The following is a 19,878-nucleotide window of genomic DNA, read 5'->3' as shown; positions in this document are numbered from 1 at the left end:
AATACAGTATGTGTAAGCCAGTAAGGGGAGATGATTTTGGACAGGTTGCTATGGACCATATTTTAGGAGGCCCCAAACTGCACTACTTATGCTAAGGAGTTTTCATGTTCATAGGCAGTGGGGAGATGGTTAAAATTCGATCTTGTAATGATACGTATAACATTGTTCTCAAACTTGAGTCTGCATCAGAGTGACCTAGAGAGCTTTGTGTAATACATGGATTACTAGGCCCCACCTCACAGTATCTTTATCAGCTAGGCCTTGGATCTTGCTCAGCAATTTCCCTTTCTAACAAGTTCCCAGGAGTTGCTGATTCTGCTGGTCTGGTAACCACCTTTTGAGAACCACTGATACAAATGCTAGATAGCTAATTTGGAATTAGAAAATTAGGCTTGGGCATGTTTTAACTTTGACGAAAATTTATAGATTGAGCAAGAGCGGATAGACAAGATTTGGCCAAAGCTTCGAGTGCTTGCAAGATCATCTCCTACTGACAAACATACACTGGTTAAAGGTGAGTAGGTTTTGCAATTTTCCCACAATTTCTTGATACAGAAATGTACTGTTTCCTAAAATAGTAACAGAAACTGAGTATTAGATTGAATCATGGATGTCATCTTTGCCAATAAAATCTAAATACATTTCCTGTTGATACCTTGGGTGGATTGTGTTTATTCTCCGTGAGTAAAACAGGATGTAATTGCTAATACAACAGTTTCGGGAGTTGTTCCATGCCCAGCATCTCAGCAGTTTCCATTTCTCTATGCTTAATTATTTATTTTGAACTTTGAGTCTGTAAAACTGGTAAGCCAAGGTATATCCTACAGAATCACTATTAAATGAAACAAATTGTTTTTACAGCACAAATACTTTTATTCCAGGTATAATTGACAGCACTGTTTCCGAACAACGCCAGGTTGTAGCTGTCACTGGTGATGGTACAAATGATGGCCCGGCATTAAAGAAGGCTGATGTTGGATTTGCAATGGTAGGGACTCACTGATTCAAATATTCAGATGTAATTTACTGGCTGGGTTTTCTGTTTGGTTTCTTAGTTGCTAAATTGCTATTGATTTTAAACACTGTCCATCTACCCTTGAGGGGCAATGTATAAGCCGAAATTGGTTTATAAGTCTAATTATAATGTTTATGTGTACCAGTGTTTATTTGCATAATTTATCCCCCTGATATTTTGCTGCTAAAATTGGGGTTTAGCATGAACCATCACCATGGTGGCTGCCTTTCAGCAGACGTTAGGGAGATGGAAGAAGGAAATGATAGGAGTAAAGTACCCTCAGCCAATAGCTGTGAACCCAGAGTTTTCCACCCTGCCCTGTCCCAAAGTCATTATGGTAAGCAGTACGTTGGTGTGAACCTCTGAAGAGTGGAGAAAAGTAGCTGAGAGGATAAGGAATATTGCAGGGCCGTTGCTTTGGCCGTGAGCAAAACAGGTTCACTTTGGAAACAGACAGGATCCATACTTCTGCCCTCATCTGGACAGCTGACCAGGAATGTATTTCTGTACAACGCATTTTAAAATTTAAAAACAAAAAAACCTTCCTAAAATGTAAGTGTTTAAGGCAGATGCTAAGGGCTTTAAATAACTGCAGGTAAATACAGTATTTCGAACAAAAGCACAATATAGCCACTTATCTTATTTGATTTTTAAGCCGTGAAAGTTTTAAGCCCATTTTACCAACTTTTTTTTAAAGGTAGCACGTCAAAAAAAAAAAAGTCTAAATATATTTTAGTGTTTTGTTTTTTTTTTTTTGTATGAAGAAAGAATAAGTGCTTGGTGGCTTGGACTTGAAAAGCATTCTTGCTCAAGCTTGAATTTACTTTGTATGTTTGTTCACATCTTCAATTTCATATTTTAAAACTGAAAGACAAAATTATCTTGGGGTTTTATTAGAGACCCACAAAAAATTGCTATCGATTAGATCTTTCTAAACCTGTCTCTTATATCTCAGACAGAAATAGTATTTTAAAACACTCTATTCTCTTTCTCTCCTTTTTTCTCTCTCTTTCTCTGTCTGTATCTATGTATATTTAGCAAATTCAACATTAAAATTTACAGCAATAAAATAAAGGGGCTCTAATGTGAGTACATTATTAGCTTGCAAAGAGACCTGGCATTTTCCCCTACTTAGCCACTCCTTTTAGAATTCCTTTAGATGACAAGTTTAAAATATGATTACATTATTTTAAAAATTATGTTGCATTATTCTTACCAAGGGGCTTCCCAGGTGGCACTAGTGGTAAAGAACCCACTGCCAATGCAGGAAATTGGGTTCGATCCCTGGGTTGAGACCATCCCCTGGAGGGGAGGACATGGCAACCCACCCCAGTATTCTTGCCTGGAAAATCCCTTGGACAGAGGAGCCTGATGAGCTCGCAAAGAGTCAGACATGACTGAAGCAACTTAGCATCCACGCATTCTTACCAAAATTCAGTTAACCACACATCTGCAGATATTTCTGTTATCAAAGCCTGAATGCCATGATGTATTAATATTTCTATAACCAGGTATCCATCTGTGGTAAGGTAAAGGTAAAATCTTTTTTTAAAAAAAGATAAAATCTTAGGTAAAATCTTCCCTAAGGTAGTTAAAATATTTTAATTTAAAATACTTTCAGACTTTGGGTTAATAAACATTTGTTTCTTCTCCAAACATTAAGAAGCTGTTTCCAGTATTCTGGTCCAATAGTTGCTGCCTCCTAAATGTTCAGCACATAAGGGAGTAAATCAATGAAGGACTAAAAACAGCACAGGGCGTGCCTCCACGAGGAAGTCCTAGACTCTGCCTCTAGAGGCTCAGAAAGGTTTTCTGAAAGAGGTGCCGTTTGAACTGAGGGAGGGAGGAAAGTACTGCTAAGAGACTCCCAAGAATCATAGGTAGCCTAACTTCACTAGAAGAGGGTGTGGTGTTGATGGATACTGGATATGAGGATCAGAAGGGCCTTGACTGTGAATCTGAGCAATTTGTTCTTTTATCCTGTAGATCAGCAGTTCTCAAGCAGACTTCAGATGTCTGACTTTTTGCAGCCCCATGGACTGCAGCCTGCCAGGCTCCTCTGTCCATGGGATTCTCCAGGCAAGAATACTGCAGTGGGTTGCCAGTAGTAGTCTTGATATTGGCAACCCTCTCCAGGGAATCTTCCCAACCTAGGGATTGAACCCAGGTCTCCTGCATTGGCAGGCGGGTTCTTTACCACTGAGCCACCTGGAAAGCCCCAGCATACAGCTCTAAGAAGCTCATGAAAAAGCTGTTTTAAACTCTTTGATAGAAAGTTTCCCAAGTTTGTTTCACGATGGGACTAGTTTTTATTTGGACACCAATTAACATCTTAAAGTTGCTTTTTAAATTTCAAAAGATTTTGAACAGGGGAGTGTGAGATTTGCATTTGCTAAAGATGGAGAACGATTAGAGGCAGGAAAGTGTGTTGGGTTTAGAGGTGTTAAGTATGTTGCACATTAAAAGTAAAATATTCAGATTAGGAGCTAGAGACCAGAATTTTACATTAAGATTGCTCCTTCATGAACTATTTCAAGAAAAGCTTGATTTGGACTTTGTTTTGTGTTTATCAAAACAATATTACATAGCTTTTAAAAAGTCAGACAGTTGTATAAGACTTGATAAACTACATCCCCTACCACATACCATTTCTTACAGCTCATTTTTTGACTAAAGAAAACCAACTATTTTTGCTGTTTCTCTTCCTTAGCTGTTTGCCTCCATGTATCTAAATGGCACAATAACAAGGATTTTTAAAATTTGTTTAATAAACAGCATCTGTTGATGACTTTTCATTTAGGAAGGTAAGGATTTAGCACTTTGATAGGCACACACAGAGACATCTATAAACATTCATGCACACTTTCGAGCCTGCCTTCTTCCATCAGAGTTAGAGATCAGCCAGTATACCATCCTTATTGTGATTGGTTATAGTGATTGGAAATGTTGTTCCAAGATGAGCCACGTGGTCTCTTATAACTGCTGTTACTTCCTTGCGTGACTTTTTGTATTCACTGTACATTTTCTTTTTCAAGTCACCTTTTAATCTTTATCTGTTTATTTCCTTAAGTTTTTTTTTTTTTTTTTTAATGTTCTTAACACTAATTCATCTCCATCTTCTTTCCTTATGTCAGAGATGTCAGGCACTTTTACAGTTCTGCCTTCTCACTGGTACCTCTCCCAGATCTTTTGACATGCTTTCATCTGAACTGTTTGCTCAGCTTGCTACACAGCTGTCTCTTCTTTCTTCATACCTAAGAATTTCCTTTACCCCTCTATTATGTTGCATTTGAATTTCTTAGATTTGGTGTAATTATCTTTTTAAGATAAAGAACATTACAGCATACTAACACATATATATGGGATTTAGAAAGATGGTAACGATAACCCTATATGCAAAACAGAAAAAGAGACACAGATGTACAGAACAGACTTTTGGACTCTGTGGGAGAAGGCGAGGGTGGGATGTTTCGAGAGAACAGCATCGAAACATGTATATTATCTAGGGTGAAACAGATCACCAGCCCAGGTGGGATGCATGAGATAAGTGCTCGGGCCTGGTGCACTGGGAAGACCCAGAGGGATCGGGTAGAGAGGGAGGTGGGAGGGGGAATCGGGATGGGGAATACATGTAAATCCATGGCTGATTCATGTCAATGTATGGCAGAAACCACTACAATATAAAAAAAAAAATTAAAAAAAAATTTTATTGGAGTATAGTTGATTAACAAAGTCATGTGGTATCATCATCTTTTTTGGTTTACTGTCTCATGTAGTAAAGCCATCTCCAATAGATTCCTGAGAAAAAGGATTCATGAAAGTTAAACTTTTTCATAACTTTTATGAGTGAAATCTCTTCTTTCTTCAAAGACTCCTTGATACTTAGTCCGACTTGGTATAAAAATCTAGATCGAAAATTACTTTCACTCAGAATTTTGGATTTGTACCTTCATTGTTATTACATATCATTTTGAAATTTGAACTTCTTTTTGTTTTTCTTTCCATTTTGTTGGTATGTTGTCTTTGCTTTGTTCTCAGTCCTCTGAAATGTCATGATGTTTTGTCTTAGGGCAACTTTTTACTATGAAAACTCATTGTCTTCAATTTTGTGAAATTCCCTTATACTCATCTTGTTTCTTCTCCACTGTGTATTCTTTGTGGATTTGTCCCCCTGATTTTTTAACCTCCTGGACTTGCCTTATTTTGTCTTTTTTTTTCCTGTCTGCCGTACTTTTATCATCTTGCAGGAGTACAGGAGATATTTCCTCAGCTTCTGCTGTATTTTCATGTCTGTAATCATATATTTAATGTCCAAGAGTTGTTTTTGGATCTCTGAGTTCTTGTTTCATTGCTGTGCCTTTTGTCATTCTAAGGATTTGATTCTTTTTTTTTTTTTTTTTTATGTCTTCTGCATTCACTGGTGGTTTCTTTACCACCAGCAGCACCTGGGAAACCCAGATTTTTTTTTTTTTTTTAAATCAGCTTTTGTCCCTCTGTAGAGTCTGTGTCTCTGTCTCCCTTTAATTTAGTCTGTGTCTTTCAGGTTGGTGCTTTCATCAGATGTCAAAGTGATGGTTGGTTGTTTTTGCATAGTTTTACCAGTAGAAAGCTGAAAAGCTGGAAAGCCTGAGGCCTCTACATTAGGATTTATCAACCAGAAACTTCCCAGTAAAGTGATCTGGCTTGGCCGTTTCACTTTCTTAGGGTACCGTGAATTTTGCAGTATCTTTAGGTCTCGTCTCCTATGATGATCAGATTTTCAGGAAGAAGTTTTCAAATCTGCTGCCTACGGGGCAGTCTTGGTTGCTGGGAAACAAGTAGGAGAAGAGTACTGTACTCAGCAGCACGTGGTACCCTTCAGCCTAAAGTTCTCTGTTGGACCCTCTGTAGTCAGTTAGCAGGCAGTCTCCTGCCAGGTCAGAGGGAGTAGCAAACTGCCCAGTGGTGTGGACTTGGGGAAGGCCTCTGAGGCTCCAGCTGCCTTTTCTTTTACTTTTGTTATTAAAATGTAACACATACAGAAAAGTCTCTCTGTCATAAGTATGCACTGAATGGATTACCCCAAGTAAACAGAACTGTTCTATGCAAGGCAAGAAATATATGTTCCATATTCCTCCCCCACACTCTCTCCTAATTACTGCTGTGTCTCTCCACAGAGAGAACCAGTATGCGGAAGATTGCCTTTGTCTGTTTTTATACTTTGTACATTAGGATTATATATTACATGTTATTTTTGAGTCCATCTTCCTTTATGCATCATTATCGTGAGATTCATCTGTGTGGTTGCATATAGCTGCAGTTCATTCATTTTTATTAATCCACCGCTTAGTCATCCATCCCGTTCCCCTGCTGAGAGACAGTGTTGTTACAGTTTGGACCTTCTAAGTGCTTCTTCAGTGTGTTCAGCAGACTCGCTCCTGTTTTTATTCACGCCTTCACCTCTTCACCCGGTGCCGCAAGTCCTGAGCCTTACTTAGAAGAGTCCTGGGGTGCAGAAAGGCTGCTCCTCTGCTCTCCCTACTGTTGGTTTAGGGTTCAGCTTTCTGGGTCTGCGAGTTTCTTAACTATTTAGTTATCTGCTTTCCAACCTCTTATGATGTTTCTCTTTTCCCACTTTTTTTAGCCTTTGTGAGTTTTTATTTTTTAATTAAAAAAAATCTTTTCTGTGACTTTTGGAAGGAACATGGGGTAGTGCCTATGTCCATTTCTCTCTCTCTCTTAACCCAAGTTGAACTTTATTGTAAATGTCTCATTTATTATTTTCAGTTTCTACTGAGATGAATGTCTTTCTGAGAGACAGTATCTTAGACTTAACTATATTACCTCCTTTTACAGTAAATGTAAGTCAATAATTATTAAGTATAATAGTAAATGTTTGTTTGTAAAATACATATCCTTTCAAATATTTAAAAGTTGTATTTTAAACATTCGGTCTAATTCACAGAAATTTTCTTTAATAGGGTATCGCTGGAACTGATGTAGCTAAAGAAGCATCTGATATTATTCTCACGGATGACAATTTTACAAGCATTGTTAAAGCAGTTATGTGGGGACGAAACGTCTATGACAGCATCTCAAAATTCCTTCAGTTCCAGCTTACCGTTAATGTAGTAGCAGTGATTGTTGCTTTCACGGGCGCCTGTATTACTCAAGTAGGTTGACAGTTTGTTTATTAAAACTTGCTTATTTTAGAGCACAAACATATATAACCTGCCTTTTTTAAATATTTAAGTATTTAAATAAGTTCAAGCTTCGCATTTTAGGTTAATTAATACAGAAATGTAATTTTTAACTCCTGTACTTTAAGTTTTTAAATAGAAATGGCTTCCTGGGAATTGCTGAATCCCTGGAAAGTTGTGAGTGTCTGTTAAGAAACCTGTCTTTTCTAGGACTCACCACTTAAGGCTGTGCAAATGCTATGGGTAAACCTCATCATGGACACTCTTGCTTCCCTGGCTCTGGCGACCGAACCCCCTACTGAATCTCTCTTGCTTCGGAAACCTTATGGTAGAAATAAGCCTCTCATCTCACGCACAATGATGAAGAATATTTTGGGTCATGCATTCTATCAGCTTGTGGTTGTCTTTACACTCTTGTTTGCTGGTAAGAATTCAATGCCCGATAAAGCTTCAGTTGTTTTAGTTCTGAGCTTACATTGCAGATTTTTCAGGAATGTATGTTATTTTTCTTTCTGGCTCCCCATTTATCTTTTATTTCTTCTGTCAGTGGGTGCTTAGTACATTTTGAGAGGCAGTGTGATAGTAGCGGGAAGTAAAAAGAGTCCTGATTTCTTATCTTTGGCCCTACCACTAATTTAGATGTGATCTTGAACATGTCACCATAGTTCAGGGGGGCTTCTGACTCCTTCCATGTAAGATGAGAGGGTGATACTGGAGGATCCCAGGTCCCTCACAACTCTTTGTGTGCTGCTGCTTGAGAGCAAAGAAAGGTCTGGCTAGGTTTTATTGCATGCTTCCTTAAAATGTTCAGTTATTTTGTATGATAATTACAAAGCAGTAATTTTTCATTCTTTCAGGAGAAAAGTTTTTTGATATTGATAGCGGAAGAAATGCTCCTTTGCATGCTCCTCCATCGGAACATTATACTATCGTTTTTAATACCTTTGTACTGATGCAACTTTTCAACGAGATAAATGCACGGAAAATTCACGGTGAAAGAAATGTGTTTGAAGGAATCTTTAATAATGCCATCTTCTGCACGATTGTTTTAGGCACTTTTGTGGTACAGGTGGGTAATTGTAAGAGAGTTTCAAATATGATTATTGTGTGGAGACCTTAGGTGAGCAGTGAGCAGGTGACTTATTCCAGAAATTACTTGACCTGAATGTGTCGGCCTTTTATGTATTGCCTTGATGACATCAAAGAAGAATTTTAAATATCACAACTCAAGTGAAAATCTGCCCAATCCTGAAGTTCTACATGTGAATGAGTATATTAAACTAGGACTCCTTCAGTTGCACCACTGGTTCTGTGGCTGTGACCCTGCTCACAGCAGTGTTTGCTCATGCTTACTCTGTTTCTGATTATTTATTCTACATTGCTTTTATGAAAACTGTTACAATGTTGATCTTATTTAAGGCCAGTCTTATAGTTAACCACTTAGTCTGCCTAGAGCGATCCCTTAATTGCTTCTAACAATTAATAGCAGTTGTATTTCTACACTTGAATTCATTATTAAGTAATAAAAGGTTTTGAAATAAGTATTTTAAAATCTACATGATTCTGAATGACTGCATCCTGAGTTGGTATGTGCCAATTTTATATTTTGTAATATTGTCAAAACAAGGCAGAAGAGGAGTGGAGGATGGGGTATGAACAGTGAGATTGAGAAGGAACAGAAAGGACCGAATTTTGCCATTTTTATAAAGACCATAATAAGGACAAACTAAGCATCACTTTACGTATGGTAAATTTTATGTAATTATGTGTTATACCTATGTTTTATGTCATCTTGGATTCTGTGGTACTCTTCTATGCAAATGACTGTTAATAGCAGAATCTGGAATCAAAGCAGGTAGGTGAGTGGTGCCTGATCACATCAGGAGGTCAGTAAGCACAGGAACGTTTAAAAAGTGAGCTTTTCAAGAATAACATCAGACAGTGGTGGTGCTAGTTTCAAAATAAAGGTCTAAGAATTTTGAAGCGTTCATTCATTCTACACCTTGGGCACTGTGGATTCTGAAACCCCAAACTCAACTATTTCTGTGCAAACTGTTTCTGTTTTAGCTTTCAGTTTTTCTGTCAACTTGAGAGGAGCTGTTGCTTGCTTAGTTATTGTATAGTTTCTGGAAGAATTTTATTAGAAAAAAACTATTATTCTTGATACACTAAAATTTTAGTTCCTACTTACTATCAAAGTTAGGTTTATCTGTTTTTAATATACGAGGATTGCAAAAACATAGCTTCTTGTCTCTCTATCAAGCAAGTCTGATAAAACTTAGTTGCTGGCATAGACTGATATACCCAGTACAGTGGATGTAAGTAAGGTATCATTCTTCAGTGCTTTCGTGCGACTCAAAGCATGGTCTGGATCAGCTGTTTTGTTTGTTCATTACAAGTCCACAATGAGATATAAGGAGCATGGGTCAGAGTGTAAGTCAACAACTTCACTAAATAAATTTATTCTTGATTATTCCTCCAGATAATAATTGTGCAGTTTGGTGGAAAACCTTTCAGTTGTTCAGAACTTTCAATAGAACAGTGGCTATGGTCAATATTCCTAGGAATGGGAACGTTACTCTGGGGCCAGGTAAAAAAAAAAATCTCATCACTTTTTGTTCAAACCTAAAAATTTTTTTTTTTTTTAATTTCTAGTGTGTATATTCTTTTAATCAATTCTATAACTTGATTCTGGGTCAAAAAAGGACATTCAGAGATTCTTTTTAATGTAATATTTGCTCTAGTATGTCCCTTGGTATCAATTATGATTATGCCTATGCAATAAAACACTAATTTCTTATATAGTCTTTTAACTTGTTTTTTAGAACAAGTTTTACAACTGTTATTAAAATGATACATTTATAACTGGTCAGAATGCTAATATCTGTATCTTTTGCTCTATTACCTACTTTGCATTTTCAGAATTAATATTTTAATAAAAATATTATATGCTTTAGCCTTTTTATCATTCTGTTATATAATTTCATAAAAATGTAGCATTAAAAAATCTTGAGTTTCAGTTGATATGATGAATGTTTCCATAAAACTCCTGGTGTCTGGAAAAATAGGCCACAAAATGACATTTTAGATGATTTGGATTGAATGACTTTAACAGTGTACATATAAAATACAGTGCCTCAAAAATGAGGTGTTCTTCATCTTCACTATGGGTAGCTGACTTGCAGATGTATGTCATTGTTTCTTAAAAGATAAGTGATAACAGTGTGTGTGTTCATTTTAAGTCTAATCACTAGAAAACTGATAGAGAATCTGCTAACATTTTCATAAATGCAAGCTAGCACATGTATGTAATTGATGTGAACTAATTTATGGTCATCTTGCAAGTCAGACTAAACATTCAGATTGTACTTACCTCAATCTTTATGTGTTTTTTATCTTTTTCTTGTGTTTCTAGGGCCTGAGGGTTCTCTTCTTACTCATTGTAAAGACCTTTTTTAACTGAGACCTTCTTTTAAGTAGAATCTGTACTAGGTCCACATTTTTTTTTTCCTTTCTTTCTTTTCTTTCTTTTTTTTTTTTACTGTTCTAGTTACTTTATAATGTTCCCTCACAGGCAAAGCCAACCCCCCAACCTCCTCCCACGTCTGGCTATTTTCAAGAAGAGGAAATTCAGTATAGTGTACATGCCTAATAGGCATCAGTAACTGTCTTTGGTTGACATTGTCTATTGATTTTTAGGTGCCATGGTAGAAAGCACTGATTTGTTAAGTCAAGAAACCTAGGGTCTTAGTTACTCCGTGAACAAGTCACTTTCTGTGTCTCTGAACCTGTTTCATCTCTCAAGTGAGGTGGTTGAACTAGAAGTTCTCGGAGCAGTTCTGATACTCACGGCATGCCTGTTTCTCCTAACTTCCTTAAGAAATGGCTGTTAACACTTATAAGTTAATACATGTTGGTGGTGTTCTATCTTTTGTGTCTTCTGGAGCATTTGTTCCTGTTTGGTATCATTCTCAATCAGTTTTAATCCAATTTTAAATAGTTATACTTTATGAAAATAAATACATTTAATAAGATCTATTTTCAGGGCAGCCTTGAAGGTTTTCTGAACTTTAGTGTGTTTTTTCCTCATTGAATTCTTAAAGCGCTAATGAAATGTAAACTTTTTTTGCATCATATTAGATCACCAATTTTCATTTTATTTGAAATAAATATAATTAATATGAGTTTAAGTAAGTCTGTATGTATATGTATATCAAAGCATGGTTGTATAATTCATGGTCTTGAATGTCTTAAATAAAATTTGCAAATATAATCAGGTTATTTTCATTCAGGGAAATGTTTGCCCTTCAAACTTAAATCTTTTGTGTAGCTAACAGAAGAATGTGTTTTGTTCTGAGAAAGAAGGCCTGTGATGGACAAGATTCCATTGCTTCATTGGTAAAGATAGTTGGCTCTTGAGTGCAGCTTTTCATTCCTTTTCTGTGTTGAAGTTGATCAGTTTCATTGTATTTTGACATGGTTTGTTTCTAAGTTCTCTCCCCTGTGTTGTAGCTTATTTCAACAATTCCAACTAGCCGTTTAAAATTCCTCAAAGAAGCTGGTCATGGCACACAGAAGGAGGAAATACCTGAGGAGGAGTTAGCGGAGGATGTGGAAGAGATTGATCACGCTGAGCGGGAGTTACGGCGTGGCCAGATCTTGTGGTTTAGAGGTCTGAACAGAATCCAGACACAGGTATGGGCCTGGTGGAGAGGTAGGAGAGACGATGGGAGCGGGAGCCAAGGGCCTTTGGAGCTGGGGAGGAGGTTTGAATGTGCTCCTTCGCTTCCTTTCTAGCCTCCCCAACCCACAGAACTTACTCTTTTGAAAAATAGTCCTGGTGCCTGGAATGAGTGCAAGTTTTAACTGACCACGAAAGAATGTGTCCGTATGCCCCTAAGCTCCTTTTCTCCTAGCTTTTTTTCCACCCCCTTCATCTCCAAATGCTCCTCTTGCCTATTTATCTGCTCTGTAAAAAGTGCCTTTTTCTTTACTTTTTATATGTTGATAGATGGAATGGTCCTTTCTCTTGTTCTCTCTCTCTCTTGCTGAGCAAGCTGTCACAATCTCTGATTCCTTGCAGATGGATGTAGTGAATGCTTTCCAGAGTGGAAGTTCCATTCAGGGGGCACTAAGGCGGCAACCCTCCATCGCCAGCCAGCATCATGATGTAACAAATATTTCTACCCCTACACATGTAGTGTTTTCCTCTTCTACTGCTTCTACTACTGTGGGGTGTGAGTGTGTGTTCCTAAGTGCATGAAATTAACATTTCCTACTCCACACACCTAACGTTTCTCATTTTCTCCTTAATGTTTAAATTCATTGTTCAGGCTTTTCATAAAGCTTTCTTTTCGTAAAGTGGATTGAGACCTCAAAGTGTTGTCGTTGTTGTCGTTTTATTTCTTAGAGGGCTAGATAACAGGCGGAACAATTGCAACCAAAGATCAGACATGAAATCTTTGTCTCTGCGCTAACTCTGATAGTTAATATGGGGAATAAAACTGTAGCTTAGAATTTGTGAAACTACTATAAATTTTTGAGTATATGCCTTTAAACATGTTCCATTCTGCATGATTCCCAAAAGCATGTGATTTGAAACTGATCTAACAGAACCAAGAAATTGTGTTTTTAAAGCTGAAAATGAACCTAGTGCCTTGACTTGTATCTTGTTCAGTTTAGAAAGTAAGTTGGTACCCTGAAGAAAAGTTCTGGGCGTATACCTAGGTGTTTTTGCCTTCTTAGACTTCCCTGGTGGCTCAGACGGTAAAGCGTCTGCCTCCAATGCGGGAGACCCGGGTTTGATCCCTAGGTCGGGAAGATCCTCTGGAGAAGGAAATGGCAGGCAACCCACTCCAGTACTCTTGGCTGGAAAATCCCATGGATGGAGGAGTGTGGTAGGCTACAGTCCATGGGGTAGCAAAGAGTCAGACACGACTGAGTGACTTCACTTCACTCATTTGCCTCCTTAGCCTGGACTTTGTGGGCTTGCTGTGAATTTTTTATTTATTTTGTTTTGAGGTGGATACCCTATAGAAGCTTCTAAGTTCTTTGGTATTTATGTGAGGTTGTTTTTTTTTGTTTGTTTTTTGTTTTTTTTTTTCATTTATACAATCAATTTAAAATTGCTTCCTAGATAAGACATTCTATTGAGTTTTCCAAAGAAATAGGGAAAATGCATTAAAAGTTTTTTTTATTCAATTTTTTTTTTAAGTTTACTCAGATCTCCCACCACTGCCCACCTCCTACCTCTTGCAGCAACCATCTGTTTTTTTAATATCTGTGAGCTTGATTTTGTGGGGTTTTTTTTTAGATGTCACATATACATGTAAGAGAAATCATATGTGTCTTTCTCTGTCTGATTTATTTCATTTAGGATAATAATACTCTCAGGGTTCATCTGTGTTTTCACAAATGTCAAGAATCCCTTCTTTTTTATGGTTAAATACTATTCCTGTGTGTGTCCACCATACTTCGTTTATCCATTCATTCATCAGCAAACACAGTTGTTTCCATTTCATCCTCATAGATGTGAAGTGATACCTCTCTGTGATTTTGACTTGCATTTCTGTGATGATTAGCAATATTGAGCAGCTTTTTATGTACCACTTGGCCATTTATATATATTTTTTTGGGAAACTGGCTCTTCAGATATTTTGGTCATATTTTAATTAGACTATTTGGGGATTATGTTATTGATTTGTATAGATTTTTATATATATATATTTTTTTTATTATTTGCCCCATATCAGGTACATAGATTTGCAAATATTTTCTCACATTCTATGAGAACAAAATATTGCCTTTTCATTTTGGTCATGGTTTTCATTGATGCGTAGAAACTTTTCAGTTTGATGTAATCCCACTTGTTTATTTTTCCTTTTATGCTTTTGGTGTCAGATTCAAAAAACTGTCATCAAAACCCATGTCAAGAAGCTTACCATCTATGTTTTTTCTAGGAGCTTTATGGTTTCATGCGTTATGTAAAAGTCGTTATAATTCTGAGTTCATTTTTGTGTATGATGTAAGATAGTGGTCCAGTTTCATTCTTTGGCATGTGGTTGTCCTGCTTTCCTAATACCATCTCCTGAAGAGACTGACTTTCCCCATTGTATATTCTTGATTCCTTTGTTATAAATTAATTGATCACGAATGCATGGGTTTATTTCTGGGGTCTCCGTTCTCGTCCATTGATCTGTATGTCCATTTTTATACAAACTCATGCCAATATCATACTGTTTTACTTACTGTATCTTTGTAATGCAGTTGAAATCAGGGAGTGTGATGCCTCCAGCTTTGTTTTTATTTCTCAAGATTGCCTTGGCTATTCAGGGTCTTTGTGATTCCATACAAATTTTAGGATTGTTCTATTTCTGTGAAAAATGCCACTGGAATTTTGCTCAGGATTACATTGAATCTGTATTGCTTTGGGTAACATGCACATTTTAACACTATTAATCTTTCCAGCCTATGAATATGGAGTATCTTTTCATTTATTTGTGTCTTCTTCAGTTTCTTTCATTAATGTTTTGTAGTTTTCAGTATACAGGTCTTTCACTTCCTTGGTTAAATTTATTCCTAGATACTTTATTATTTTTAATGCAATTGTAAATGAGATTTGTTTTCTTAATTTCCCTTTCATGTAGTTATTAGTGTAAAGAAATATAACAGATGGTTGCATTTTAGTAAACTCTCCAGAAGTCTTACAACCTTTATCGTCCTTACTCTGAATTAGCTTGTTGATTCCATGGTGGATTCTTAGTATATTGGAAACATTAAAGATATAAACACACCCACCCCTCATCCGTACCCTCCAGCTCAATCGAGATACCTGATTTGGGCAGTGACTTATCTTTTCCATTTGCTCTTTATTCAGTAAAAGACTAAAGAGGAATCTAAGGAAACGTTGTTCAGTCGCTTACTTGTGTCCAACTCTTTGCAACCCTGTGGACTTCAGTACACCAGGCTTCCCTGTCCCTTCACCATCCTCCAGAGTTGGCTCAAGCTCACACCCATTGGGGAACTGGGGAGACGATAAATTAAGGGAGAAAACAATGCTGTCTAAAAAAAAAACAAAACTATTCACTCAAGAGTCTGCCTGTTCACTGTTTGCTTAAGTGAGTTTCATTTATTATTTTTGACAGTGTTGCACAACAGGCAGAATAGGAACTGTCCCCATTTTACAGGTGTGAAAGCTGACTTAGAGTTTACATGACGTGTCCACAGCTAATAAGCAGAGGCAGCATGATGTCGGACAAAGAGCAGCCAGGTGCTGAAAAGACAAACTGACCCTGCAACTTTAGACATGTTGTATCTTTAGGGTGACTGACTTTAGGCTATTACATTTATATACGTGGACAGATAGGAATCTTCCTCTTAGAAGTTACCATGCCCCCTGCCTGAATGACATGGAACAGGCAGCCTTATGCCTTAGGCCTGGGACGGCTGATGTCACTTGCATCCCTCCCTCTTCTGGATTTCACCTGATTCCTGGCTTTCAAGGGCATGTTACCACTCATGCCTTCACCTCCTGCTCTTGCTGTTCACTTTGTTGTATTTCATAAACACTGCAAGGCCTGCCACATGCTCTGGAACCTCCCGCCTTTATCCTCTAGGGAGAGAAGCAGGTGAGGAGATAGGAGTTTCAACATGGTGATGAAACAGTGTTATAACAAGGTCTTCACCCCTCCCTGAGAAGTCAGGGAAAATTACCTAAGGAAGTGACCCGCAGGCTGACCCCTTGATAGAATTTGTTGGCTGAGGAAAGCAGATCCCAGCTGATGTAGTTTAAAACTAAAAGAGTAATGAAATGAAGAAGTTGATGAGGCTGGAATGGAAAGTAAGCTTCTATTTATATCCACAAGAAGGAGCCAAACTGAGACTTAACCCTGATATATTTCCCCCCCTCAAAACTGAAAAATTTCAAACTGATAGACAAGTTGAAAGGTTAATCCATACAAAATCCCTTTGCCTGGATTTACCACTTCTTACTGTTTTATGATGTCTGCTTTATCTTTGTAATATAAATATATACCATTTTATCTAATATATAGTCCATATTTAGATTTCTTCAGTTGCCCCCAAAATGTCATATATTACAGCTTTTTTGATCCTGGATCCAAGAAAGGACATTCAATAGTGTATGTTATGATTCTGTCTCCTTTAACCTGGATCCATTTTCTTTACCTTTATTTTTCATAACATTGATTTTCTTTTTTAAAAATCCAGGCAGATTGTTTTATAAAGTGTCCTACATTCTGAGTTTGATTGTTTACTCTTGATTAGCTTTATGTTAAACTTCTTTTGACAAGTTTTATCTACTAGGTGGTATATATTCTGTTGATTTTTATTTCAGCAGAATTTTAAATAGTTTGCTTTTTTCACTAGATGTGGTATCATATTAACTGTATTTCTCTGTGTAATTGTGTCCCAGGCTTTATGTTAAATATCAAATCAATCACAAGCTCTGTTTTAAGTCTTACACACCCACACCTGCTGCAGACTCTTTTCTGATGCACAGCTGTGTATGAAACCTGAGTTCCTGGGTGCAGGTAGCCAGAGTAATGGTGTTAATACATTTCAAGGAAGGTTTAATTTTATCACTGGCTTCCTGCCCTAGTAGGGAATAATCTTAGGAATATCTATGGCAAACTTCTTTGACTCTTTCTTTTAACCTCTTTTATTAATTGGAGTATAGTTAATTTACAATGTTTTGTTAAGTTTCAAGGGTACAGCAGAGTGGTGGTTATACATATATATCCATTCTTTTTCAAATTATTTTCCATTGTAGATTATTACAAGATATTGAATATAGTCCTCTGTGCTATGCAGTAGGTACTCTTTGGCACTTGACAGAAAATATTTTTCAACCCCTATTCCAGATAATTAAAACATTAGCTATTACACAGGTCTCACTTTGAGAAAATTTGATGTACAAAGACACAACTTTGAAAAGCAACCTAGAATTTTCTTTCCTGTTGCAGAGTATCTTTTACTTTACTACTGAAATTCTTTAATTTATGGTGCACATAGTAAAATATGATGACAAATTTTGGAAAAAGTCAGTCTGTTGTAGAAGGTAAAATAGAACTGTCTCCTGTGTACCATGTTTTGGTCAGTAATATTCTTTTCTCCTATCAAAAGTTAGGATTATATTTAAGAAAATGGGTGGTTTAGCATGGTATATGATCTTATTGCTAGGTTTAATGTAGTGTTTACCTTAGTAATCATTTTCAGTTTCCTAAAATTACTTTATTATTATAATAACCATTTCAATGTATTGTTTGCCATATGTGCCTCATGCCTTGGATTTTTTTATTCTTTAAAAATTTTTCTTAACATAGGAATTGTTGAATTTTCCTTAAATAGTGTTGTACATAGTAGGTCTTAATTGCTATTAAAAGAATAGCATTTAAAGACTGGATTAAATAAACAGTAGGGATTGGATTGTCAAAAATAGGTAATCAGTTTCTGCTTAAACTGATTTCTGGTATTAAAATAATTTTCTATCTACCTACAGTATAATGCATGCAATTGTGCTTTTTCATTACTCAAAATTACTGTTGTACTGTGAGAATTTTACCTATAGAAAGTTATAGAGATGAGAGCAAATATAACTAGCTCAGTGGCATGCCTTAGATGGGGTGCTTTCTTATTTAATGAGTAGGAAGTAAAACAAATCTGTTTCAGTGACCCCCTAGTTAATCTAGATGTTATTTTGTGTACCTAATATGAGAACTGTTTTTTTGAAAATTATATTGCTTTGGAGCATTTCTAAGCTTCCCTTGTACTGTGCTGACCTTAATCCTAGGAAATACCTTATTCTAGTAAAGTTAGTTATAAAGTTAATGTCCATATATTCTCTTCTTTCATTGACTTGAAAGAATCTGGAGCTGGGAGTCCAGAAACCTTAGCTCTGAGACTTTCTGGCACTGATTGGGAGTGACCTGGCAAGGCAGCCGCCTGTCTTCAGTCGGTCGGTTGGTATTATTTGTAAAGTGGTTGAAATAAACTATCTCAAATATCCTTTCAAGCTTCGATGTTCTAGGATAACATAATAAATTTTGTCAGATAGGGGGAAAAAATTGAAAAACTCAAGTGGAAAGCAGTCTGATTTCAGCTGTCACAGGTGTGTGTCGTTGTCTGTACAGACACACTTGCTGCCCTCACCTGCGTATTACTTTTTACACTCCGCCCCTCCTTGAGCTTTGCTAAAACTCCCGGATCGCTCACTTACACCCATAACTTTCTTCTGAACTCTGAATGTTTTCACTTCAGTTGTCCTGTAGCCCCCCAAGTTTAACATGTTTCAAAAATTGATTTATTTTCCCCGTGATTCTTCACTGCTGTCTTCTACCCAGACTGGTCAGAACAAGAGAGACCTCAACTGCTTCTCCAGCTCCATTAGCAATACCAGCAAACAAGTCCAATAAGCAGCAACTTCAGAGTCATGTCAAGCAGCTCACCACGCACCGGATAGGCTGGTCGGTCCTCCAGCTCGTATTCTCTGTGCCTACTGGCCACTGACAGTAGTGAACATGGGAGTGCAGGAATCGCTCCAGAATCTTGATTTCAATTCCTTTAGTAAAAGTCTCAGAAGTGGGGATCTGAAATAGTCAGATGCATATAAGTAGAGTAGAATGGGGGTTACCAGAGGGAGGGGGAATTGCAAGATGTTGTTCAAGGGGTACAAAGTTTCAGTTATGTAAGATGAATGAGTTCTGGAAGTCTAATATATAGCATGGTGACTCTAGGTAACAATAGTGTACTGTATACTGAAATTTGCTAGGAGAGTCCAACCTCAAGTGTTCTCAACACACACACAGATAATAACTATGTGGGGTAGTGAATATGTTAATTAACTGGATTGTAGTGACTATTTCATGCTGTAGATGTATATCAAGTAGTCTTGTATGCCTTAAATATATGCAGTAAAAAAGTAGGCATAAATTGTTACATTTTTTTAAATAAATTGAAATATCCCTGTGAAGAAATTTATTTTTTGAATACCATTGTTTTATGAGGTGATTTTGGTGTCTTATGACTTTAGCGATTTTTTCCTGAAATGTCAGTGTCAGTTTTATCTGGATAACTGACATTTATAATAAATAATAATAATCCAATTATTTGGATTTTGTCTTTCTTTTTTTTAAGTCTTTATGATACTGGATTAATGAGACCCGAGTCTGTATGTGCAGTAATGTATTTAAGTTGATTACTTATTGACCTCTTTCTTCCATATAGCAGAATTCTGAGGAGGAATTCTGAGCAGAATTCTGAGGAGGGCTGTATGTTTAAGGGTGAAAATGCTAGAACACTTTGTGTCTTCTCCTTGGGAAATTTTTCACAGAAGAACCTCAGAAAGTTTTTTGTTTTGTTTTAAATCTGTTCTTTCCAGTGGAGTGTAGTCCATAAAGTTATTTAAGTTTTATTATTATAGAGAAAAACACTAACACTTTATAGACAAATGGCATATACTCAAATATTTATAGCTGTTTAATGGCATTTCATAGATATTTATTTGGGTTTTGTCTTTATTTTTATTTTTTTAATTAAGGGCGTAGTGGGGTAGATGTGAGTTCATTGTGGCATTCAGCTTATATTTGCTTGGCTTTTTCATAGTCGGTGACTCCCTAATTCCTAGCATGATGAGTAGTAACCCTCTGTGCTTGACTTCGTTTAACT

The 19,878-nt window shown here is 36.8% G+C and overlaps 1 protein-coding gene across 2 annotated transcripts in view; it reads left to right on the top strand.

Moving 5' to 3' along the window:
- The window catches only part of ATP2B1 (ATPase plasma membrane Ca2+ transporting 1), a 121,156-nt gene that overhangs the window by 97,592 nt on the left and 3,686 nt on the right, over positions 1-19,878 (top strand). The window contains exons 14-20 of one of the 2 annotated variants that reach the window (XM_061125633.1): positions 427-514; positions 882-988; positions 6,976-7,167; positions 7,405-7,618; positions 8,052-8,263; positions 9,677-9,784; positions 11,707-11,889. In XM_061125633.1, coding sequence (XP_060981616.1) covers positions 427-514; positions 882-988; positions 6,976-7,167; positions 7,405-7,618; positions 8,052-8,263; positions 9,677-9,784; positions 11,707-11,889 — 1,104 coding nt within the window. The remainder of the gene's footprint in view (positions 1-426; positions 515-881; positions 989-6,975; positions 7,168-7,404; positions 7,619-8,051; positions 8,264-9,676; positions 9,785-11,706; positions 11,890-19,878) is intronic. The other variant, XM_061125634.1, reaches the window with a different exon arrangement.

Source organism: Dama dama, chromosome 3 (genome assembly GCF_033118175.1).
Source record: "Dama dama isolate Ldn47 chromosome 3, ASM3311817v1, whole genome shotgun sequence".
Lineage (NCBI taxonomy): Eukaryota > Metazoa > Chordata > Mammalia > Artiodactyla > Cervidae > Dama > Dama dama.
The sequence above is the reverse complement of the archived record's forward strand: the minus strand, read 5'-3'. Positions and strand labels throughout refer to the sequence as shown.